General features: G+C 43.6%; 1 protein-coding gene across 1 annotated transcript in view; it reads left to right on the forward strand.

The window, feature by feature from the left end:
- Positions 1-25669, forward strand: part of MYO16 (myosin XVI) — a 493885-nt gene that overhangs the window by 53495 nt on the left and 414721 nt on the right. Inside the window, exon 3 of the mRNA XM_030314012.1 lies at positions 22271-22341. Within this exon, the coding sequence (XP_030169872.1) occupies positions 22271-22341 (71 nt within the window). The remainder of the gene's footprint in view (positions 1-22270; positions 22342-25669) is intronic.

Consider the following 25669-nt stretch of genomic DNA (forward strand, 5'->3'; position numbering starts at 1 on the left):
AGAACTTACTCCTTATTTATTCATTTATTCGTTTTATTTATTTTTTTATTTAGTTATTTTATTTTTTTCTTGTGACTTAGACTTGTTCTAAGCGGAATCCAATGGGTAGAGAAATCCAGGGGGTTGCCATTGCGTGGAAACCTAATTTTTTTAGCTTTACATAAGGAAGTGATTTCATGTATTCATAACGGTCTGCCTTGGGAGGTGGTATGCAAGTTAGGCAAGTTAACTAATCTGTCAGTGTCTGGTTTACTCATCTAAAATAATGGTGCCTACTCTGTAAATATATGAATATGAATTCGCAGTTTTGTAAGTGTAAGTTACAATTACTGCTATTCTTAATTTATTATTATTTTGTACATACTTGGATTGCCTGATTTTTATAGAGTTTCCCACAATATTATCATAGTATGATTCTCCAGGTCTTTATACCAGAATAATTACGTGCTCCCATCACAACTGGAAGCTGCCTTAGAATTCTTGAAAATGTCAGGATCAAATTTCTCGTAAGATTTAACTTAAAGTATAAATTATTTTCAGTGCAGAAGTAGAAACTGATGCAGACAAAGAACAGCCTCCTAACAAATTTCATCTCCCGTCTCCCGAATGTTCTGTGCAGGGGGGCACTGGACGGGGCGTGGGGAGGGGATATAAAATTGTATGACTTTATTAAAGTGCTTCATGAAAATAAATTTTAGCAAAGATAGTAAGTTTTGGAATCAATCATTGGCATGTGAATTGGTAATGTGATTTTTTAAATTTATATTATACCACAATTTTTATCGTGAGGAACCTTTAAAAATATATTGTGGATAACTGTAAATTTAGTTATCCTAGTGTATGTATATTTGCTCTTAAATGTCACAATCAGACATTTAAAAAGATCCTAGTAGCTAATTGAATTGATAATTTTAAAGGCACAAAATTTTATCATGAGGCTGTATTACAGTAGTCAAAATGAATCGTTTTACTTGAATGACCTGTAAAGATCTCTATGCGAGTAGTAGACATTTTTTGATTATTTTTTCAATGTTTATGTTTGGTAAGGATTGACCAAACTTTTATTGTCAAAGCTTATCTAACTTAAACCGAGACAAATAACCTATTTTCTTGCCTATTTTGTTTTTATTAACTGCTATTTCTTAAAAAAGTGAATGTATGAACAAGCACAGAGAGTTTTTTAATTTTTTTAATATTTAAAATAATTTTTTAATATTTAGTTTTGAGAGAGAGAGAGAGAGAGAGAGAGACAGAGCAGTAGTGGGGGAGGGGCAGAGAGAGAGAGGAAGACAGAGGATCCGAAGCAGGCTCCAGGCTCCGGGCTGTCAGCACAGAGCCCGTCCTGGGTCTCGAACACAGGAGCCAAGAGATCATGACCTGGGCAGCCATGAGATCATGATGTGAGCTGAAGTCAGATGCTCAACCGACTGAGCCACCCAAGTGCCCTGAGAGAGCCTTTGAAATTCGAAAGATAAAAACCTAATAGCAGCAAAGAAGCCAAAGCAGAAAAGCTCATCCAATACCAAACTGGATTTCAAAACCATGTCAGCCAACGTATTTCCAGTTACTTCATTTCTGGCGGAAAAGAACCAATGAACTGAGGAACAGAGAAAACAGTAGAATACATAAACAGTCTTCAAAATGAGACTCTACATCTAACACCTTGCAGTGGGGGCTGAGAATGGCACCTGTATTTTCACAGAATATAATGAATTATGTACGTGCCTTTGTTAGTTACACGGTCTGCATATGAACTGGCTCTCGGCTCACCCTCCACAGCTTTCTCTGTGTCTTGTTTAAAACCCTCACTTTTCAGATAGGAAGTCCAGTGCCTTCTACAAGATACACTCAAATCCTTTTACTATAAAGGTGAGACTTGGGGCCCCTCTGTAGGATGATACAACGCGAGAGGAAAATACCCTCTCAGAGGACCTTCTGTGAATGCCTCCGGCTCCGGGGAAGGCTTGGGACATGGGGTGTGTCAGTTTCTCAGCTGTCCTCTGTGCCTGTCTTTCCCTCACCTTTTCCTTCTTTTCTCTTGTTTCTGCTTTTTGCAAATGATTAAAACCCCTGTTTTATTTTCCCAGGGAGTCATAAAAGACCATGAACACCAGAAAGTGAAAATTCTGGGGATCACCCTAGAGCATGCCCACTGACCATCTGCTCTGTCTTTTTCATGATTAGAACTTGGTAATAAATACTCATGTTCGGAGGTCTCTCTTTGTCTCTCTCCATTTCTGTGACACGCATGCACACACATTTATGCACACTGCCCTCTGTTAATCATTTGAATTCCACATCTCTAAAGAGATTAATTCAAAATTTATTTCGTTAAGCTAAACTTTCTGTTTAACATAAAGTTTTAAAAATATCTTTTGTAATACCTGGGGTTAACCCTGAAACAGTTGTAAAGGCCTTTGCAGAATTAAGTGAATTAAATACCATTCAGAACACTTAAAACTCTTTTTATAAAATGTTTACAGTATCAACCTTGAAGGAAAGTTCTCCTGCTGATATATGCCACTCCCAGAGTGCAAAATCATTCTCCTCACTGCATATTTTTTTCCTTGCTTTAGTAGTGTATGTAATTTGAAACATGTAAAATAAGACAACTCGGGACGTGTGGGTGGCTCAATCGGTTAAGTGTCTGACTCTCGGTTGCGGTTTGGGTCATGATCTCACAGTTCATGAGTTCAACCCCCACACTGGGCTCTGCGCTTATGGCATGAAACCTCCCTGGAATTCTCTCTCTACCCTGTCTCTGTGTCCCTACCCTGATTACACTTTCTGTCTCTCAAAATAAATAAATAAACTTAAAAAAAATCAACTCATGACAAAGGATTTACAAATATGGTTTAAAATTTTTTTTAACATTTATTTACCTTTAAGAGACAGAGAGAGACAGAGTAGGAGCATGGGAAGGTCAGAGAGAGAGAGAAAGACACAGAATCCAAAACAGGCTCCAGGCTCCAAGCTGTCAGCACAGAGTCCAGTGTGGGGCTCGAACTCACGAACCGTGAGATCACGACCTGAGCCCAAGTCAGATGCTGAACCAACTGAGCGACCCAGGTGCCTCGGAATATACTTTCTTTAAATTCACACTCTGAGTTATATTCTTATTTCTCAAATACTAGTTCTTTCAGTGTTGATTTTAAATCACCTTCTTACTTTTTTAGATCTTTATTACAAAACCAGAGTAAAAAGGTCTATTGAAAGTAACAACTAGATTGTATGATCAAGTTAGATTAAACAAGAACTCCTTTGGGAGGAAAAAGCAAAATTAAAAAAGAATATTTTAAAGGGTAGGCAAGTTAGACAAGACTAGAATATTACACATTTGTGCCAGGTATCACCTTACCACGAAAGATATTGAATCAAATAGTAGATCTGTATAATCATTTTTTGTCTACTAATTTTTTTTCCTAGATATGTTCTATAAACTTTGTTCTGTCTCCATAGTTACACCAATTTCTTAATTAAGCTGCTTGAACTGACTGCTCTGATAGTTGAGAGTGATTGTCATCAGTGAAATTAAGCTGATCACATTTGCACAAAATACTGGATTTCGTGTGCACACACACACACACACGCGTGCGCGCACGTAATCATGCTGTAAAATAACCATGCGCGTTTGGACTTTTGCGCCTAGGAGGCTTTATTTTCAGAGTGTTCTTTCCTTCCTGCCTGTGGCCACCTGTGCTTGGACTTGCTGATGGGCCTTCCATTTCTTTAGCGTCGCCGTGGTATAATCTGGTGGTTCTGGGCTTTCTCCACTGCTGCACCATTTTGCATTCCCGCTATCTCTGTACATCACTGCTTCCCTGACGATGTCTCAGCCATTTCGTTCTGGGGAGGCATGTGACTTATCTGTGCCTTTCAACTCTATCGTTAATCCCTTAATCTTCTGGCTAGCCTCCTATCTTCGCTGTCAGCTCTACTCTGGACTATAACTTCCAGTATATTCCAGAGGCTTCAAAGGGGCTAATCTTTTGATCCAATGAAAATAAAAATCTATCTTTTTCTTAGTTTGGGGCTTAGTTTTTTTTTTTTTTTTCTAATTACACATGTAGAAACCCTAGAGAAATGTTCATGATAAATCCTTTTTTCAGAACCTCAGGTATGTGATAATGATCTGAATTTTGTTTTGATGATTAGAAAATACAAGATTGTAGCCTAGTACAAAAAGTAAACTTCTTAAAACTCCAGAAGCCAGAGTCTGAATGCGCCAGACCAAAATTTGATGCAATGATGAGCAGTAGGTAGGGCCAGGCCTTAAGTCTGAACATTGTGTAAATGATTATTATAAAATGGTGTTGTTAGAACTATGATAGAGAACTTACAATCTAAGGAAAATGGGATGGGATTGTGGGGTTTTGTGTTGCATGAGGCATCTCACCAGTGGTGCCACTGCTCTGGGGCAGGAAGACCGTGCGGGCCACAGGGAATTTCATTTCATGTCTTGGGAACAATCAAGTGGCCACTGGATTCATAAGCTTAGAAAATACATTTCAGGGGCACTTGGGGGGCTCAGTCGGTTGAGCGTCTGACTCTTGATTTTGGCTCAAGTCATGATCTCATGGTTCGTGAGTTTGAGCCCCGTGTTGGGCTCTGTGCTGGCAGTGCAGAGCCTGCTTGGGATTCTCTCTCTGTCTCTCTCTCTGCCCCTCCTCTGCTCTCTCTCTCTCTCTCTCTCTCCCCCTCCTCTGCTCTCTCTCTCTCTCTCTGCCCCTCCTCTGCTCTCTCTCTCTCTCTCTCTCCCCCTCCTCTGCTCTCTCTCTCTGCCCCTCCTCTGCTCTCTCTCTCTCTCTGCCCCTCCTCTGCGCTCTCTCTCTCTCTCTCAAAATAAATAAACTCAAAAAAAATACATTTGAATATAGTTAGGTGTTCAACTGATTTCCAGAAGGGCAAAGTCTTCCTAAAATAGATCAAGTACCATGTATTTACTTAATTTAAGTTCCTGTCTTAAAGGTGGCCATAGATCTCAGAGTTACATAGCTGTTTGCCTCCAGGACTCTGTTGGGGAACACAACATCTGTGTGACCAAATGTCAACTCATGGCACTTTTGTGTTAATAACAAATTAATGTTTGTAATATAAAACATTTCTGAAAATATGTAAAACTTTTCTTGGAATTTTTTTTAAATTTTTTTTTTAACCTTTATTTTTATTTTTGAGACAGAGAGAGACAGAGCATGAATGGGGGAGGGGCAGAGAGAGAGTGAGACACAGAATCGGAAGCAGGCTCCAGGCTCTGAGCCACCAGCCCAGAGCCCGACGTGGGGCTCGAACTCACGGACCGCGAGATCGTGACCTGAGCCGAAGTCGGACACTTAACCGACTGAGCCACCCAGGCGCCCCATCTTGGGATTTTTTTTTAAGGAAACACTATATAACACATAATATAGCCCCCAAGGACACATTCTCAGAAAGGCATGGAAGTAGGGAGACGAGGGGAGATTCAGTTCTGGAATTAACTCTTCACGTTGCTAGGGATCAAAGCCTGAGTCACCGCTATCCTCTAATGTAACTGAACATTTTTGTGTGTCCTCAGTCCCCATTCCCTCATTTGTAAAATCATGATTCTTATTGTAGGTTTTTATTAGTTTTCACATGCCGAGGTATTAACAGATTATTATTTATATAGACGTTCCAATTTTTTTTTTTTTACGTGTCCGAATCAGAGTCAGGCTCTAATGTTGACCTATGTGGACTTGAGAAACGTTGGCCTGATTCTGTGTCCAACATGTTTTCAGGTAACAGCTGGGTCGTTGTGTCCCCTAAATAAGTGTGAGGCTCGGGGAAGTGTGTGACGCCGATTTCAAATTTCTTCCTTTCAGAAAGGATCCGCTTTTTGTATGTGGTCTGTCCATGTGTTGCCTATTAGGTTGTAGCTTGAATAACGGAAGGAAAACCAGAGAATAAGCGTGGTCTGGTTGGGTCGTGCAGAAAAGTTAAGGGGAGGCAGAGAGAGAGAGAGAGAGGAGGAGGAGGAGGGGGAGGAGGAGGGGGAAGAAGAGGAGGAGGAGAGATCATTTGGGTTTTGCTGTTTGTGTTTACTTCGTGTCGAGTCCAGACTGATGGAAGATGTACTTATTCAGTGATCTCTGTCATTTACTTCATCATTCCAGTTTCTGGCTAAACCAGTGTTCTGTTGTTGTTGTTTTAGGGAGTTTTGGGTTGAAGAGAGATGACTTTTATGATCCACGACACTGGTTGGTTGTGTATTCGATGACTGTCAACAGGCTGGAAAACAGCCCAGACTAACCCCACTGCCGCAGACGTGAGCTTCAGGAGAGCAGGGCACCAGACCTTGGTTTGGAGGCTGACCACGTGGCACCTCAGGACAAAAGCCCATTTGTCTCTAGTGTCTCTCCGTCAGAGGCACCACTTCCAGGGACAACAGTTTGAAATCTCCCTGCAGCTTAACTCATTTTTACCCTTGCCACTGACGTTTTTGGCCTTCTCTTCACATTTGGTAACGAATCCTTAAACAAAGAACATCATGAGTCACACGTAAACGCTCAATATGGGGTCTGGCTAAGTCAGACGTGGACACCAGGAAAAGGCTGCTCTTTCAAGAATGGTTTCCACCATGCATGCCTTATATTGCCTTGGTGTTTCAAGGAACAGAAGTGTCCCTGGTACCTCGGGGACGAGCCGAGGTGCTTACCACTCACCAGTGTAACTTCATCGGTGTGCATAATATTGGACTTCCAAAAATGTTTAAGACACATACTGCAAATTGGTGAATCCAGAGTAAATTATTCCACGTGCAGGGACATTAAATACTGTCGATTTTGTGTTTGTTGGGCAGTCCTTCCATGGGAAGACCTAACACCGCTAGATAGATTGGTCTGGCGGCTTCTGCGGTCATCAGCATCCCGGGAAGGGGCGGGCTCCCTCAGTTTTGTTGAATGCTGAAGCCTCTGGCAAGTACTGAAATTGGAATTGATAATTTCCTAGGGGGCGGCATTAATCTCTCTGCCTTAATGCGTCACATGGTACATATTTTTCTACATGAGCTTCTCTGGGGACAACAGTTATAAATGCTTAATGGGGCATATGTCTGAGTATAGAAAAGAAAAATGTAATGATTAATGAGACTCCAAAAGGAAGTAAGTGGTTGAAATAGGAACCTGGGAAACAGCAGGGTAGGTGGGTCAAGGAACAGCTAAGAGCCTGTGGTTAATTTGAGGCTGAGTTGAAAATTGTAAAAACTGGTGTCCGTGGTGCTGACCAGACTAGCTCTGTGTGACCAGAAACGATACCTATGAATTCAAAACTATTCTGCTGATGGGGCGCCTGAGTGGCTCAGTCGGTTGAGCGTCCGACTTTGCTCAGGTCACGATCTCACGGTCCGTGAGTTTGAGCCCCGCATCAGGCTCTGTGCTGACAGCTCAGAGCCTGGAGCCTGCTTCGGGTTCTGTGTCTCCCTCTCTCTTTGGCCCTCCCCCCGTTCATGCTCTGTCTCTCTCTGTCTCAAAAATAAATAAATGTTAAAAAAAAAAAAAAAAAAAACTATTCTGCTGAGATTGTTACAGGGACTAAAGTGTGTAGACGTTTAGCACATTGGAGAAAAAATTTCTAAATGAATATTATGCAGATAAGAAGACTTAATTAGGTCCCAAAGTTGTTCCCTTTCTACCTCAGAATTATTGAACAACACAAATGGGAGTTATATGAATAAAGTTACGTGAGGTTAGATTCTCTGTAAATATAGCTATATAAAACTTAATTGTAATAAAATGTACATGGCTTAAGAAGGTTATAAAGTTCAATACATTACAACAGGGGGATGAGGACTTTTTAATTGTGGTAAAATACATCTTAAATAAAACGTCTCATTTTAACTATTTAAAAAAATAATGTTTATTCATTTTTGAGAGACACAGCATGAGCAGTGGAGGGGCAGAGGGAGAGGGAGACACAGAATCTGAAAGAAGCTGCAGGCTCTGAGCTGTCAGCACAGAGCTTGATGCAGGGCTCCAACTCACGGACTGTTAGATCATGACCTGAGCTGAAGTTGGACACTTGACCGACTGACTGCTTTAAAGTGTATAGTTTAGTGGCAGTGAGCACCTTCACAATGTTGTGCATCCATCAGGACCATCTCGTTCCTGGACATTTTCACCCCCCACCCCGCCCTGGCCAAATGGGAACCATACCCATTAAGCAGTCACCCTACATTTGCCCCTCCCCCAACCCTAATAACTGCTAATCCGCTCCCCATCTCCGTGGGTTTCCTATTGCTGATAATCCAAGTAAGTGAAATCACACAGTATGTGGCCTGTTGTCTGGTTGTTTTCACTTAACATAATATTGTCAAGGTTAATTTTTGTTGTACGTGTAGCACTTCATTCCTGTTCATGGACGAATACTATTCCATGCTGTAGATATAATCACTTGGTTTATCCATCAGTCATTCGAGGGACATTTGAGTTGTTTCCACCTTTTGGCTGTTGTGAATAGCCCTGCTATAAACGTTCATGAACAAGTAGTTGTTCAAGTACCTGTTTTCAGCTCTTTGGGGTTTATACCTAGGAGTAGGAAGGTTAGCATGGTAATCCGTATTTAACATCTTGAAGAACCATCAAAGTTACATTGCCACTTGCAGTGTGGGTGGGTTCCAGTTTCTCCACATCCTTGCCGACACTTGTTATTCTTATTTTTAAAATTTACTGTAGTCATACTAGTGAGTGTGAAGTGGTACCATTGTGGTTTTCATTTGATTTGTGTTTCCCTAATGATTAATGATGTTCAGCATTTTTATGTGCTTCGTGGTCATGTGTGTATATCGTCTCTGGAGGAGCGTCCACTTAAATCTTTTAACGTTTGTTCTCCGTATTTATGGGTCTGCTGGGTTAATTTTTTTATATGTTGTGAATAATGGTTCAACTTCATGCTTTTGTAGGTGGCCATCCAGTTGTCCCCGCAAACACATTTGTTGGAGAGACGATTCCTTCCCCCATTGAATGATGTGGAATAGTCATTGACAATCTGTTAAACATCTGTCCTATGCCAGTGCTGCACTGTTTTGATTACTGTAGTGTTTTATTACGGGTTGAAATCAGAAAATGTGAGGCATCCAACTTTCTTTTTCTTTTCTCTCATTCTTTTTCAAGATTGTTTTGGCTATTCAGGGCCCCCTCTAATTCCATGTGAATTTTAAGATCAGCTTTCCATGTTTTCAAAAAAAGGGGCATTGGGGTTTTCATAGGGATATATCATGGCTTCCTTGATATGAAAAATGTCCTGGGAAATGAAGGAGAAACGTGCCATCTCGTGGCACACAAGAAGTTTTGTTTTTGGAGAGCATTTTTGTCCTCAGTGATGTTAGCTGCTGTAGGTAGACTTACCAAAGAATAGTTATTATTTAGTATCCAGGATTTTGAAACGTTAGCACTCATTATTTTAACAGTACTGTCACACCTTTTTTTCATTTTCTAATCTTTTAGTGTGAAACAGAACGCACAGTAAAATTTGGCAATAAAGGTGCACATGTGATTTATCAAAAGTGAATTTCATGGAATCACCACCGAGCAAACAAAGTAGACCATTGTCTGTACCCCCGAATGCAAGGTTACTTTATCATTTGAAAAGTACTGTGATTTTCTACATTAGCCAAATAAAGGAACAGCAATGATATGCAATAGATACAGAACTGCTGTAAACCAGTAAGAAAACATACTAAAATCCACTATAAAATATTGGATAGGAGACTGGGGAACCACAGAAAAGGATCTCCCAATGACTAATACTTGTGTAAGGATTCTCAACCTTAAAACTCATGAGGGTGCTGCGAATGAAAACCACGTGGAGAGAGGTCGTCCTCCCCATAAGTATGGCTCCATTAAATACCCAGTATCCAGCATTGATGAGAACGTGGAACAATTTGAACATGGTGTATTGCTGGTGGGAGTGTAAAATGGTATAACCCACTTGTGAAAGCTCTGACAATTCCTAGTACATTCAAATCCGTGCATACTTTGTATTCTAGCACTCCCACTTCCGGGTATGTGCCCTGTAAAAATGAACACATTATTTTACAAAAAGACTTGTGCAAGAATGTTGGGAACAGCTGTATTCATAATCGACCAAACCTGGAAACATTCCGGTGGTAGACATTTTATTCTTTCATACATTGCCTATTCTTGGACCAATTCTCAAGTGTTTTCATTTGTGATCGCTTTAAGGTACCTGGTGTCTTTCCGTGTAATACTTCACTCTATTTTTAGCTCATTGAAGAATTAAAGCATTGAAAAAAAAATTGTTGAGCCTTTCCAGTTTTCTTCAGGGAGTCTGTTGCTCCAATTTGTGGAGGTTGGCAGAGCAAACTTTGCTCATATGAAATCTCACTTTTTTTAAAAAATTTTTTTTAAGGTTTATTTATTTTTGAGACAGAGAGAGACAGAGCATGAATGGGGGAGGGGCAGAGAGAGAGGGAGACACAGAATCCGAAGCAGGCTCCAGGCTCTGAGCTGTCAGCACAGAGCCCAATGCGGGGCTCAAACTCACGGACCGTGAGATCATGACCTGAGCCGAAGTCGTACGCTTAACCGACTGAGCCACCCATGCGCCCTGAAATTTCACTTTTAAAATGAGTTTAAAACTCAAGAATATCTGTGAAACCCTTTGGAATTCACAAAATGCCCTGCACTCAGTGTTATGTCTGTCAGTTACCTGGTGAGGAAGACTGGAGGGGAAATAAGAAAGAATAAAAGACTACATCTACCCAACTACCAACAAATCAAGGATTAGCCTAGGATGCTTTCTACCGCTCTCTTCTGTCTGAGTTTATCTTTAGGTCGTGGTCAGTGGCATAAATACTCAGATATTTCTCTCCCCTTTGCCTTATTTTTTTTTCTTTTTTTTTTTAAGATTTAGTTTTTTGAAACTGGCTTGTCATGATTTATTTTTATTCAAGTAAAAGTAACATACAATGTGATATTAGCTTCAGGTATACAATGTAATGATGCAACAATTCTGTGTGTTACTCCAGGGCTCCTCAGGGGACAGTAGTCTTACTGCCCTTCCCCTATTTTGCTCGCCCCCCCCACCATTCCCCTTTACCTTACTTTTAAAAGAGGGTAAATATTTGTTTTACTTTTCATTTCAAGTAAATCACATTTTAGTAACTTTGAAGGATGTTTTTTATATTATTTTCTGTTTGTTTTTTTTTTACTGCCCTAAGAAGTAAAGAGAATTCTAGATTAGTAGCAACGTCAATTGTGTACCTCATGTTTTTACCATTTTTTTTACCATTTTTTACCATAAGATGTAAAGAGAATTCTAGATTAGTAGCAATGTCAATTATGTACGTCATTTGTTTTACCATTTTTGGAAAATGAATCCTTTTTTTTTTAAGCTAAGGCTACTTCTAAAATTTGAACTATAAAGCCCATTTTGAAGTTATGTGTTGTAAATTGACAGAGGATTATAGAGAAAAAATAAAAAGCAAAGCATGCATTTATATTGTGTACATTCTGGATTTACTATACCTCCATCGCAGTCTGAACAAATAGGGTGCAGTTAACTGTGTGTGGTTGTAAAACCGTCACTTTGGGTCTGTTCTGGAATATTCAGAGAGGTAATGATTTAGGATTGGTTTAGGTACAGAGGCCACTCCTCATTCCTGCCAGGCATATAAGCACAGTAATATATGTTGAAATTCTACAGAACAGGTGAGTTTGATAGAAGCCTTTTTTTTTTAATACTTTTTTCAGCTCCTTGCCAGTGATGGCCTTGAAGGTGGGGAAGGGAGGAAAGGGGTTACAAGCAACATTTGAAGAGAGAAATGGCAAATCATTTTCCAAAAAGAGTCACCATATCCAGCCAGTGTTCGAGAACTACAAATCCTTCTAATATACAATAATTGCTTGTTTGCCTTCTGTCTTCATGTGTTGTTGCCCACAACATTATAAAACGTATGAAAGCAGGATTTGTTCTATTTTTTTTCTCTGCTATACCTCCAACTCCTGAAACAGTGCTTAGCGCATAAAAGACAGGCACTGGACATTTGTTGCATTAGTCACAGCTGCACAAGCGGGTTAGGTGGGGCTTTGAATCAGCCTGGCCGTGGTGATCTTGGATCTCAGTCTCACAACTTCCAGATTTTAATCAGATCCAGTTTTGACCAAGTTTAGTAGGAAAGCAGAACTCTTAAACTAATTGCAAAGTAAAACAAAAACAAAAAGGAAAAAACAACAACAAAAACTCATTGCAAAGTAATACGAAATTAGCCTTAACTACCAGAAACTCAGTAGGTCATTATGACTAAGGTGGTCCTCAGTGCACGTGATTGATTTGTCTGTAGTTCTCTTGCTAAGCCTAGAACCCGAACTCGTCCCTGACCACCTGGGTCTCCTCTTCCAGGAGAGTGGCTGGTGGCATTCTTGAATGTCCTGTTGATGCGGGTTGTTGCAGGATTTTTCACCACAATACCCAGGGTTCGTTGTCTCGCCCCTTCGAAGAAGGAAGAGGGGGACACAGAATGAGCATCGGGCAGAAGTTTATTAAAAGTGTAAGATCAGAAGGGAAGAGTAGTAGCAAAGCTCTCTTTCCTGAGAGGGGACATTGGAAAGTGAACGCCGAGGACTGTAGGGGAGGGTCCTTGCTTTATAAGGTTCTGGTCAGCCCTCCCCCTCCGCCATCCCTTCCCCCTTGGTCCTTTTCAGGCTCTACCCTTACTGGCTGGATCGCTCTAGGTGCTGGGTTGTCCATTCCTGATGGGCTCCTTTCCATTGTAGGAGGGGTGGTCTCTGGCCATAAGTATGTCTTTAATCAAATTCCTGAGAGAACCCCGAGGGGGAGTAGGTGGGGTCTGTTCCATTGTTAAGAGGAACCTTAAGCCTGAGGGGGTTTGCTTTGGTCACACACCCCCAGCATTGTTCCCAAATAGGTGTTTTTCCCCACCCAGGGACCTCAGGTCCTAATCTTTCCATCTCTGCCTACTGGATCCTATCTTCTATCATAGGTAGACCTGATCCAAATCAGAAGCAACCACTTAATGTGTGACTGAGCACCTCCCCTGAATATAGAACCCAAGCAAGTCCTCAAGGTGAGCTTCATAACCTGCTAGACCCTCTTCAGATCGCTGTGGGCTGGGGTGCAAATAGGCCAGCCAGCCCTTTGGATGCTGATTTCCACTGTTTCCCACCCTTCCCAGTATCATAATCATCAAGGTACTTTGACCTTAAAAACATATACATAATTGGGCACTTCCTGATTTTAAGAATCTGGTGACAGAACCGGGGGATTAATTTATTTTTAAGTTCTGGGAGACATTCTAAGCATAATGAGGGTTGAGCATCATTGCCCCAGACTTGGACTCCAGCACCACCTGAGGCCTCCCCATTGACTCGGACCTTGACCTCTCAGATCACCCCCTAAACCAAGATTCAGCTCAGACAGGTTTGGCTAAGTATTCATTTATTGAGAATAAATAGTGTGTTGTGACGGTTCCCGTGGTTCAAGTAGTGCCAGGGGCCACGTTCTCAATGACCGATTAATGGGAAAGGATCTGCCGTGAGTTCTTAACATTGCCATGAATTCTCTTGTTCCAAGTAAGGTGTTTGGAGGTAATTTTCCAAGATTATAAAATCCTAGCACTTTGTCTCAAAGTGAATTTAGGTGGCTATCTGCACCAGAATCTCCTGGAGTGTGTGTTTGAAATGCAGAGTTTTGGATCCCATCCCTGGATGCCTGAATCAGTATCTGGACTTAGGACTAGGGCGTGATTCTGAAGGGTTGGGGAGACATGGCCCTAAGTCTTTCTGGGGGGAGAAAAGTGTTAACTTTACCAATGGGCTATTGCCCTCCAGAGGTCACAGCACCTGAACAGATGGACAGAATGCCTGTGGTACTACAATTTCATGGTAGACGTTGACAGAGAAGAAGTGATAATGAAAAGTAGGTTGAGAATCACTGAACTAGAAAAATCTATTAAAAAAAAAAAACTCAAGTCATTGTTAGACATCCTAAAATTTGAGTTCTACTTAGGGCGGGGAATCCTTCCTGCTGTGCAAGTAGACATGCCTGTGGGGTTAATAACCTAATCTCTACGTTCCTGCTTTCTGCTTCCCTTCCTTGTTGACATATTGATAAGATAAACCTTTAAAAAATTTTTTTTTCAACGTTTATTTATTTTTGGGACAGAGAGAGACAGAGCATGAACGGGCGAGGGGCAGAGAGAGAGGGAGACACAGAATCGGAAACAGGCTCCAGGCTCTGAGCCATCAGCCCAGAGCCTGACGCGGGGCTCGAACTCACGGACCGCGAGATCGTGACCTGGCTGAAGTCGGACGCTTAACCGACTGCGCCACCCAGGCGCCCCGATAAGATAAACCTTTTAAAGCATTTCTTAGAAGACTATCGATTGTTACGGAAATTCTCACATCTACCTTTTTGGAAGTCTTTAAAATATATTTTTTAATTTTTTTTAATGTTTATTTATTTTTGAGACAGGGACAGACAGAGCATGAGCGGGGGAGGGGCAGAGACAGACAGGGAGACACAGAATCCAAAACAGGTTCCAGGCTCCGAGCCATCAGCACAGAGCCCGATGCGGGGCTCGAACTCACAGACCGCGAGATGATGACCTGAGCCGATGTCCGACGCTCAACCAATGGAGCCATCCAGGCTCCCCAACCTTTTTGGAAGTCTTCAATTGATGTTTCTACCATCCTTTCAGGGGCAAAAGGACCCTGCCTTGATTTTTTGTGGTCATTCTTTGTAACTTTTTATTTAGAAATTAAATTAAACTCGCAGAAGAGTTGAGCAAATAAATCAAAAACTCCTGTACACCTCCCCACCCCCAACCAAGCCTTCCACTTGCTGACATTTTATCACCTAAGAGTTGTCTTTTCCTCTCTCTAGAAAATGCCTTCACCGGACTTCCAACTAGAACCCCAGATTATGGTGTGTTTCACGTATCCTTCCCTCTGTTGATTTAAAAAAAAAAAATTAAATGATATTTATTTTTGAAAGACAGAGACAGAGCACGAGCAGGGGAGGGGCAGAGAGATAGGGAGACACAGAATCAGAAGCAGGCTCCAGGCTCCTAGCTGTCACCACAGAGCCTGACGTTGCCTTGAACGCACGGACTGTGAGATCATGACCTGAGCCGAAGTCAGACGCTCAACCCACTGAGCCACCCAGGCATTGATTTTACACATAAAATCGTTGTGAGTATAGACCTGCTCTCATCATGAAAATCACATGAGCATTGATTGCTGCTGTAGTGAGGTATCCATATCAGTTCACAGGATCCCCAAAGCAGTTACTGTCCCCAGTTGCTGTCCAGTAATCATCCTAAATGTGCTGTGTGGCATCCACCCAGATAAGTCACAGTAATAGCTGGAGACTCGGAACAAGTGCTAATTACCAGCTGAACTCTTGGGTTTGGGGATTGTTGGTGATGGTGGGGACGTGGAGTGGGGACAGCCTATGCATATTCAAGTAAAGCTCCTTAGCAAAATTTTATGATGTCTTTTCATCCATTTTTTACCCCTATGGCTGAAGATTTAAAGACCGAATGTGTCTTTTTAAATATCAAATCATGCCCCGCACACAGACATCTCGGCGGAGCTCTGTGGCAGCTTGATGACGAAGCCACAAATATACAATAAATGCTGAATCAGTTCCAAGCGGCGACACTATAAAAGGAAGCCTCAGCTTCATTATTCTGTTTGGTCCCCAGATGGCTGTTTTTCCTCAGGCTGTTTTCCTGCGGATTTTATTGTCACAGAAAGACACTGCCATTTCACTCGACTGGCGATTGGAGTCTCGTTATTACGAGGCTGCCGTGAACGTGTACCTTTTGGGAGAAAGTATTTTAACCTATGTTTGGTAGGTTTACCCAAAAGGAGTAATTGGAGGGCCAGAAAATGGATTTTGACTCGTGTCTTGGTTTTGGAATTTCTCTATCCTGCTGCTGCTCTTGGCCTGTCAGACCCCAAGTACTTAGAAAAGTGCTCCGCTATGTTGGCATTGGAAACATGGACCCTCTCCTCTTTTGAAATTCTTTGTGATGAAATAATCAGGATGCACGTGGCATTTTCTTCATTATGTCTTAGCATCTAAGTTCTTTACAATGTCTGGTTTTAACCCTTCGCAAAGACCTAGAATTTAGCTCACTCTACCATTTGTGTGTGTGTTTATATGAAAACATGTTTATTTTGTCAATAGCTGAGTCCCCACCTTGGTCTCCACGGGCAACCCGCTTAGCGTGCAGTCCGTGGTTTGAATTCAGGGCTGTAAATCAGCCCTTTGGGACAATAGCTCAGATTCTATGCAGGGAGAAAAACCATGCTCAAATGGTCCCCACCTCTTTTCTCCGTAGGCTGATGTGTGGCCCAAACGAGAGGGGTGGGACTTCCTTGTCTGTCACTGTGGCACAAAGTTCTGGAGCTCGTGGGTGTTGTGCCTGCCTCATCCTGGACCTTCTTGGCCCCCCTCCTTCTCGACCTCGGGCTTCCCCCACCCCGTGGTGGGCTGAGTTTAACTTCCTAGCCCCTGAGAGCCCACTGTTAAATTTTCAGGAATTTGCCAGTTGGTTGTACAGCAGGGAAACAAAGCCTATAGAAAAGTGAAAGCATACAAACTTACAGTTAGGTAGATGGCAATAAAACCAAGGGTAACATGCAACACTCATCACTTCCTAACTAGTTCACTTAGGCCCTCGAAGTCACGTTTGTGTCTTGCGGTGAGTGCTGGAAGTGCCCCCCAATCATGTGCTGTCTCATGTGTCACATCTTTTTCCAACCCTGGGTTCGGTGACATCTTGTTGGGGGCCTGAGATGAGAGAATTACACCACGAAAGTCGGCGTCATTTACTGTCTTACTGATCGTCTAGAATTAAGAAGTTTTGGAGGATGTGTTCATTCAGGGCTACACTTACAAATACGTTATGTCAGGGGCACCCAGGTGGCTCAGTCAGTTAAGCGTCCGACTTCGGCTCAGGTCATGATCTCATGATTCCTGAGTTTGAGTCCCGTGTCGGGCTCTGTGCTGACAGCTCAGAGCCTGGAGCCTGCTTTGGATTCTGTGTCTCCCTCTCTCTCTGCCGCCCATCTACTGCTCATGCTCTATCTCTGTGTCTCTCAAAAATAAAAATTAAACAATTAAAAATAAATGTGTTATGTCAGCACCAAAAATGTGACAAAATATGATACATTGTCTAAAAACCCTGGTCTTACTTCCACAGATGTTTCTCAGGTCCTTGATAAGTGAGTGATATCTGACATACTTCAGGGGAGTCAGTGAACTTTCTGGAAAGGGCCAGGTAGAAAATATGTCAGACTTTACAGGCCACATAAAGTCTATGTTGCCCAGTCTTCTTGGATTTTTTGGTTGTTTTTTTAATTTTTTATTTCTTTTCTTATGTATGCCTTGAAAATGTAAAAATCATTTTTAATTCAGAGTCTTAGAAAATCTACAGCTGGATTTGGCCTGCCAGCCATAGCTTTACACCCCACCCCCCACCCCCAGCTCTACTCACCAGTGTCAGTGAGAATATCTACCCAAATGTCAAGGTCATATGCACTAATTATAGCCACAGACTGGCTGTGGATATAACAGTTCAACAAAAAGCATCAAAATTATTCTGTGAGATCAATTGGCTATATGGCATTTACGACATTCAGCGTTGTATATTTAATCATTTCTAAGTTGTGGGTTACACAGCCTTTGTATCAGTAAAATGTGTAGTAAACACATAAAGGCATATCTGTCTGTCCAGCTTTCCATCCCTCCTTCCCTCCCTCCATCACTCTATCCATTCTTCCCTCCCTTCATCCATCCATCCCTGCATCCCTGCATCCATCCATCCATCCATCCATCCATCCATCCCTCCCTCCACCCACCCATTCCTCCCTGCCTCCCTCCCTCCCTCCCTCCCTCCATCCCTGCATTCACCCAGATCTCCATCCCCATCCATCCCAGTACGCCGGTGCGGCTCCCCCTGCCTCTTGATTACTCATCCATGTTCTGCACCCTACAGACTGCTCTCCCTGGTTGTGGTGTCAGTGCTCCATAGACCCCCCCCCCCCATGCCATGTAGCTCAGACTCCCGCTGTGTCCCCGCCTGCCTAGTGTGTTCTCTATCTTCCACAACAAAGCTGTGCACGCTCACTGCTGTGACTGCCACCCCACTGCCTGATCGTGAATCCGCTTTCAGAATTCATCTATTTTTTTAAATGGTTATTTTTGAGAGAGAGAAGGAGCGAGAGAGAAAGTGTGAGTTTGAGTGGGGCGGGAGGGGGGTGGGTCACGGGATCTGAAGCTGGCCCTGCGCTGATAGCACAGAGTCCGATGTGGGGCTTGAACTCATGAACCATGAGATCATGACCTGAGCCGAAGTAGGATGCTTAACCGACTGAGCCACTTAGGCACCCTGCATTCAGTACTTACACAGAGGGTGGGAGCAAGAGACCCCTTCAGACCTTTGTGTTTCCCTCCAGCAGCCGCTGTAACAGACATGCTGTAGACCAGGGCCTTAAACAACAGACACTTATTCCTCGCGGTTCTGGAGGCCAGAAAGTCCAAGATCAAGGTGCCAGCAGATGTGGCCGCTGCTGAGGGCTGCTTCCTCATTTATGGATGGCCTCCTTCTCACTGTGTCCCCACAGGACAGAGAGGGTGAGCTGTGGTCTCTTCGTACCCGAATAAGGGCACTAATCCCACCAGGAGGTCTCAGTCCTCATTACCTCCCTCATTCCCATCTCATCAGCCCCTGGCAGCCCCCTTCCTGATCTGGTCACCTTGGGGGCTGAGGCTTCAACACAGGAATTCGGGAAGCACACACACATTCAGCCCATATTATGCTCAGCTCATGAATCTTTTCAAATCCTTTGCTTGAAACCCTGTCATCTACTTTGTTGCCCACAAACTGGTGTCCGAATCCTGTAGGGTCTCCTGCCTTATCCTTTTCACCCCTTTCATGGTTGGCACATCACACACGCATCCTCTGGGTGAATGCTGCAAGGTTGGGGTTCTTTATGTCCTACGCTTACATTCGACGTTTAAAAATCAGAAGGTTTGGAGAAAATTGAGAACAAACCTTAAGTTATGGATTCTAAAGTGTGTTATTATGGGGTTTTGTGACTTAGAATAATTATACTAATAGGAATCCTTTGGAGATCGGTACCCAGTGCCGGGGGCACAATGAATATGCCGTACTGTCGTCCCCTTTCCATTCTCTCAGGGCCCCCATGACCTGAGTCCAGTGACTGTCCGTTATTTTGATCTGACAGGACACGGAGGCACAGAGGATTCAGTCGCTCTCCCATTGGGGCCAGGCCCCAGAGCCAAGTCTGTGGAACCCCAAGGCCAGGGTGTCACCGGCTCCTATTATGTGTAACTCACTACACATGTGCAAGGTGGATTCGATTCAAGAAATCTGATGGCATTTTACACATGTCATAAGTGATATAATCTGCCTCCTACTGTATTTGTAGTTCAAGAGCTTGGCTGTAGAAGCTGTAAAAGCACTCTATAGATATTAGTTAATTCAAGATGAATACGTACATTTGTTAAAAAAATAAACATTCGGGGAAAAGTGCTATTCATCTTCTGAGGAAAGCATTGATACACATGTTGAATTCACTTTCTGTTGTCGGCAATGGACTTTTCAAAATTAAGGGTAAGAAGGGGCGCTGGGGTGGCTCCGTCGGTTAAGTGTCTGACCCTTGATTTCGGCTCAGGTCATGATCTCACGATTCCTGAGTTCAAGGAACATCGGGCTCTGCGCTGATGGTACAGAACGGAGCCTGCTTGGGATCCTCTCTCTCTGCCTCTCCCCTATTCATCCATCCATCCATTCATTCATTCATCCATTCTCTCTCTCTCTCTCTTTCTCAAAAGTAAATAAATTAACATTTAAAAATACTTAAAAATTAAGGGTAAGAAGATGTGAGGGAACAGAAAGTGTGTCGGTTTACAATTCGTGTGCACAGAGAGAGCCAGGAACAGGGGGGAAAAAGGGCATCTGTTGTGCCATGCGGGACCACTCCTAGAAATACAGAGAGGATAGGAAAGGCAATGCCTTCCTAGATGTTGTCCTGATGGCCAAGGGGCAGGATGCCCAAGGAAGTAAATGGATGCCCCACGTGCTGTCAGGTTACTCTCGATCCCGTGAGACAGCCATCTTGGGCAAGTTGTGTTGTAACAAACTACCCACATTTGGAGAATTTGTCTTACGAGGAGAATTAAATTCTTCACTGGAGAAAGAGCATCCCAAGAGGAAGCCATTTGGAAGATGAACAGGTGTGGACGTTCTCCTACTAAGGGTGCTCTCAGGGTGCGGACGGGCATCAGCAGGTACAGATCCAAGAAGCCACATGTGACCGCTGTGGACCGAGCACAGGAAAGTGTCTGAGTTCCCTGGGAAGAGACATTTGGACAAAGGCACTCTGATTTCAGGAAGGGCTGTCTGGAGGGCACGCGGGGCTGGGTGTGGATGGCCTCTGCTGTCACCACCTTACCCTCATTTTGGACAGGCTGTTCTGCTTCCCTGTTCACCTCCAGTGCACATGCCATCAAAGGGATGGCCTTTCTGGAGAGGGGACTGCCGGAGTAGCCGTGTCCGCCAGGACCCGTGGCGCCCCTTCTGACGCGCAGTCCGCTTTGGGGACGATGGGGACACACTGGGGATTGGAGCACATAAAAGAATTGGGGTGCCATAGCAAAGAAGGTACATGCAGGTAGCACTCCAGACTGCCAAGAACCTTCATGGAAAGAGAGTGTGTTCAGTGAGGCACGAGTTTGAATGTGAGCCATTTCATTCAGTTCTATGTTACAATAGAAAAAAAAGAGTCACTGTTGCTTTAATTATAGTTTTTGTGGAAAATGCACTAATGGCTTTTTATTGAGACCGTGACACTGCTGTTAACTGTGGAAACCACGAGAGTGCTTTGGGGAGCTGATGAGCCTTTCTGCGAGGCTGGCCTTGGAGCCAGTGGAAGACGCAGAGGTCTCCTTATGCCCGGGGCGTTCCTTGTACTAATGACTTCACCTTTGCTGTTAAATGGAAACACAGGTCACCTTCCGACTGTGCATTTAGTGTGATAATTGGTATACGTTTTGACCTATTTGGCATTATTCTTTTTTAATTTTTTTAATGTTTTATTTTTGAGAGAGAGAGAGACAGAGTGCGAGCAGGGGAGAGGCAGAGAGAGAGGGAGACACAGAATCCAAAGCAGGCTCCAGGCTCCGAGCTGTCAGCACAGAGCCCGACGTGGGGCTCGAACCCACAAACCGTGAGATCATGACCTGAGCCGAAGCCAGACGCTTAACTGACTGAGCCACCCAGGCACCCCCGTCATTAGTAATTTAGATAGAAATGACCTTGTCCCATAGTGCTTCTTGGAATGATGGGTACACTACTGTCACATGAAAGGAGGTTTAACATGCAAAGTATAAACTTTGTTTTAAACCAATGGGTCCTAACGAGATTAAAAAATAAAGTTAACTGAACTGGCACATGTACCCCAATGTTCATAGCACCACTATCAACAATAGCCAAAGTACAGCTTTGTTAGAGCCCAGATGTCCATCCCCTGGTGAATACATAAAGAAGATGTGGTATATATATGCCATGGAGTATTACTTGGCGATCGAAAAGAATGAAATCTTGCCATTTGCAACAACATGGATGGAACTCGAATGTATTGCGCTGAAAGCAATGTCAGTCAGAGAAAGATAAATATCACGTGATTTCACTCATATGTGGAATTCAAGCAACACAACAGATGAATGTAGGGGAAGGGAAGGAAAAATAAGATAAAAACAGAGAAGGAGGCAAACCATAAGAGACTCTTAAACACAGAGAACAAACTGAGGGTTGCTGGAAGGGGTGGGGGGCTGGGCTAGATGGGTGACAGGCCCTGAGGAGGGCACCTGTTGGCATGAGCCCTGGGTGTCGTATGGAAGTGATGAATCACGGGGTTCTGCTCCTGAAACCAAGACTACTCTGTATGTTGACTAACTTGAAGTAAATACAATTTTTTTTTTTTAAAAAAGTGTTCCTTTTTCTGAATAATTTGCACAGCTGTGATAGGAAATTATACGGACAAATAGAGGATTAAGTTTGAATGTGCAGATAGATGCCCTCAGCCCTGCATACACGAAGTTGAGGTCAGATGGCGATCAATGTGTCTTCTTTCGCTTTTGTGGCTGTTTGCAGTTTAGAGCTGAATGAACCGCTACAGGTTTTGTATTCACGGGGTGGATAAAAGACGTGCTCTAACCGCCTTCTCCTCTTTCCGTCCTGCAGCGCTCCGGCTCCTGAAGGAGGGCGCGGATCCGCACACCCCCGTTTCCTCAGGAGGGTCCCTGCTCCATCTGGTGAGAACCGTATGGCCTGGGCAGGCCTGGGGGGATGCAGGGGGGAGAATCAGTCCTGGGTTCCAAACTCAGTTGCCAAATGTACACGTGCCAGAGGCTGGTCAACACATGATGTTTCCAAATGATCAGGCTCAGATATTGACCTGCAGTGTTTACTTCTGCACTGACGTTTGTAATTAATCTTTGATACATGGACTCAGAACTCCTGCCCTCAAGAAGATGCTGTAGAAAAAGAAGAAGATGGTATTGTATCCATTGGAGACTCCTAGGCAATCATTCTCTTGCTTCTACAAGTTGCTTTTATTGCTGCCGTGAACTTTCTCGATACTCTGCTGGTGACCAGGTTCACATAAATGTGAATAAAGCTTACCTACATTCCTTTGGGGACCAAGCAGTGAATAAGTCAATCAACAAATAAATAATTGCATGAACACAAGAATATTAGGTTCCTGTGCAAGAAATTGTTACTGATTCAGGTAAAAATTAAGTGAAAGGTTTCAATTTACTGGTCTTCAAGACTTCATTTTGGAAAATATCAAAATTAACATAATGTGAAAAACCTCACTTAGGATCATCTACCAAGGTCAGAGATCAGCTGTATTTCTTCGCGGTACTGTGAACTATGTGAAAGAAGGCGATACATCAAACAGCCGGAAGCTTCAGGACTCGGCACGGGTTCTCAGCCTTGACTGCACGTTAGAATCACCCGGGAGCTATAAAAGACCGACACCCGCCTCCCAACCGTAGCCCCATGTCTGGAGATTCTGACTTAATTTTTCTGGGATATAGCCATTCTGGGCTCCCCCGGCTGATTCTAATTTACAGCCTAGGTTGAGAACCGGTGCATAGAAGAGAAACTTGTACCCACAGAAGACTCAGGATATCTGGGATACAGACAATCCTCTTATGCACTCAGCAGCATGGAAAAATAACTCAGACTGTTGATAGGTGACAGTCTGTAGAAGAAATGTAAACTGTTTCTCTCCAGCGTTGGTTGAGACAGATGTCTAGATTACTTTTTCCTTCTCTGCAGTGTTTTGGGCTTGAAATCTCTCCATTTTACACTCAGATCATTACGTGGCTTGTGTGATGTTTCTGTGGGGCCCTGCCTCATTAATCCCTGGGTCCGGGTCTGATGGTGATGATAATCCTAGGCCAGGGACGTGCTGCTAACAGCCTTCTGTAGACAAGCATCCTCCCCTTGGCCGATACGATTATCTCTCTACCAGGAGGTGCAGTGATCAGCATGTTCAAAAGAGACCAGGCCAGGCTCTACGCTCTTTCCTTGGGAGTGTCTACCCCTGTCTCTATTCCCCCATCAAAAGATGATCGGGAGAGGGTTAGATCCCAGGCCAGATGCTTCTGGTCTTTTCCTCTCCTATGTAACTTCATGTACACTTACTCCTTTTATTAAATTTGAGGAGATGCCGAAGCTCACGGAGACTCATTTTTCCCATCTGTGAAATGGGCATATTATCTGGGCTCTTGTGCTCAGAGTATTTGTTGTGATGTGTACCTACCGCTGCGTGCATCGTGATGATCAAATAGATACGAAAATAACTTTTAAGCCACGACGTGCCCCTGATAATGTTAGATATTGATCAACATATACATTATATTGTATTATTTATGATGCATTTTCATATGAATTAATTTTTCATTCTCAGTGTGGTTGGGAATATGCCTCTATTACCTTCCTAGTTGGAATGAGAAAACAGGAGAATGAAACACTTTGGCCAGGGTCACATAGTAGCAGACAGTACAGAGCTTCCCCTCTGGCCTCTGAGGACAAATACAACATTCTTGTCGTGTGTTTTCCAATGACACCTGCAAGCTGTTTGTTTAAGTTTTCAGAGAACACACCGTTATTCTAATCCGAGTGCTGGAAGACCTGTTCTGCGAACAAATCACGTCAATGCATTGTTAATATTGCCAAGAATGCATTATTACTGAGTGTGTGTCTTTGTGAGAGAGAGAAAGAAATAGCCACTTCTTTATATATGTTATGCACTTGAGGGTAACGAGCCCATGAAAGTGCATCCTAGCCTTCGGCAAATCAGCGGTTGCTTTCTGGACATCTGACACACAGCCAGATGCCATTGTCTCCCTTCCCCCGGACCATGGCCACCCTCTCTTAAACCATCATCCCTTCCCTGGGTAGGGAGCATCATCTCTCCTCTCCCCAACCCTCCTTGCCTACCCTGAAGTCCGTTCCCACGCAGAAGCCCAATCAGCGTCACTCATCCATCCGAATATCCCAGACGCTTTCCTTCCCGTTCCAAGAAAAACCCAAAGTCCTACATAGAGCCATCCCGTGACCTGCTCCGCTGTGGCCCCGCCCCAGCTACTCCCCTCTTGTTCTCGTGGCTCCTTGCTGTGCCCACCATGTTCACAGGTGCTCCCCGCCCCAGTCCTTTCCACCTGGAACATTGCTCCGCAGGTGTCCACGCAGCCCATGCCTTCATTTGCTTGGGTCTCTATTCAGAAGTCCTCTAACACAACAGGCTCCCCTGGCTTGCCCTGGAGGATGTAGCAGCCTGCCGTCATGACTCCACGACCAACTTGACTTTCAGCTGGCTGCTGGTTTCTTTCTGGTGCCACCAAACAGACTACGGACCTGACGATTATGTTCTGTTTATTAGACTGTGTGCTCCCTGAGAGCAGGCACTGGGCATATTCTCCTCAGCCTATTTTATCTGCCGGGCCTGGGGGGTGCCCAGCACGTAGACGACGCTCAGCAGGTTTGTTGAGTAGGAAAGTTGATGCGTTAACTACTTAATTAATAACTGATGCTGTGATAGGTATTAGGGGTGCGAAGGTTCAGAACACATTCTGTGCCCATATGGAGTTTAGTTTTCTGAGGGAGAGAGAAAAAACAAACACTAATTGGAGAAGACCCAGAATACGGGTAAGCAGAAAACAGTGAAAGAGAAAGATAAGGAGGCCACGCCTGCCTGGGGAGAACATTCTGACATCTTTGTCCACCCTCCTGATCAGACTTAATTACCCTTTTATCGAAGATCTCCTGGCTTCTAGCGATCTTGTCACGATGGGTTCTCATTAATGGATGATATGCCTTTTCTCTCTGCTAGCCTGAATTTTCAAAACCTGTGACTGTCTTAGACACTTTCATGTCCTTGGCGTGTGATGTATAGGAAATACTCAATCCATTATCCATGAATGAACGAATGCATGCATGCATGCATGCCTGGGCTCCAAGGACGTGAGGATCTCTTTGGCTAATGTGAAATTGGTTATTTGAGGCCCAGGTCACAGAGTATAAAGATTCAGAAATGGTGGAATCAGAAGGAAAAAAGAAAGGAGAGGA

Source organism: Lynx canadensis, chromosome A1, assembly GCF_007474595.2.
Source record: "Lynx canadensis isolate LIC74 chromosome A1, mLynCan4.pri.v2, whole genome shotgun sequence".
Taxonomy (NCBI): domain Eukaryota; kingdom Metazoa; phylum Chordata; class Mammalia; order Carnivora; family Felidae; genus Lynx; species Lynx canadensis.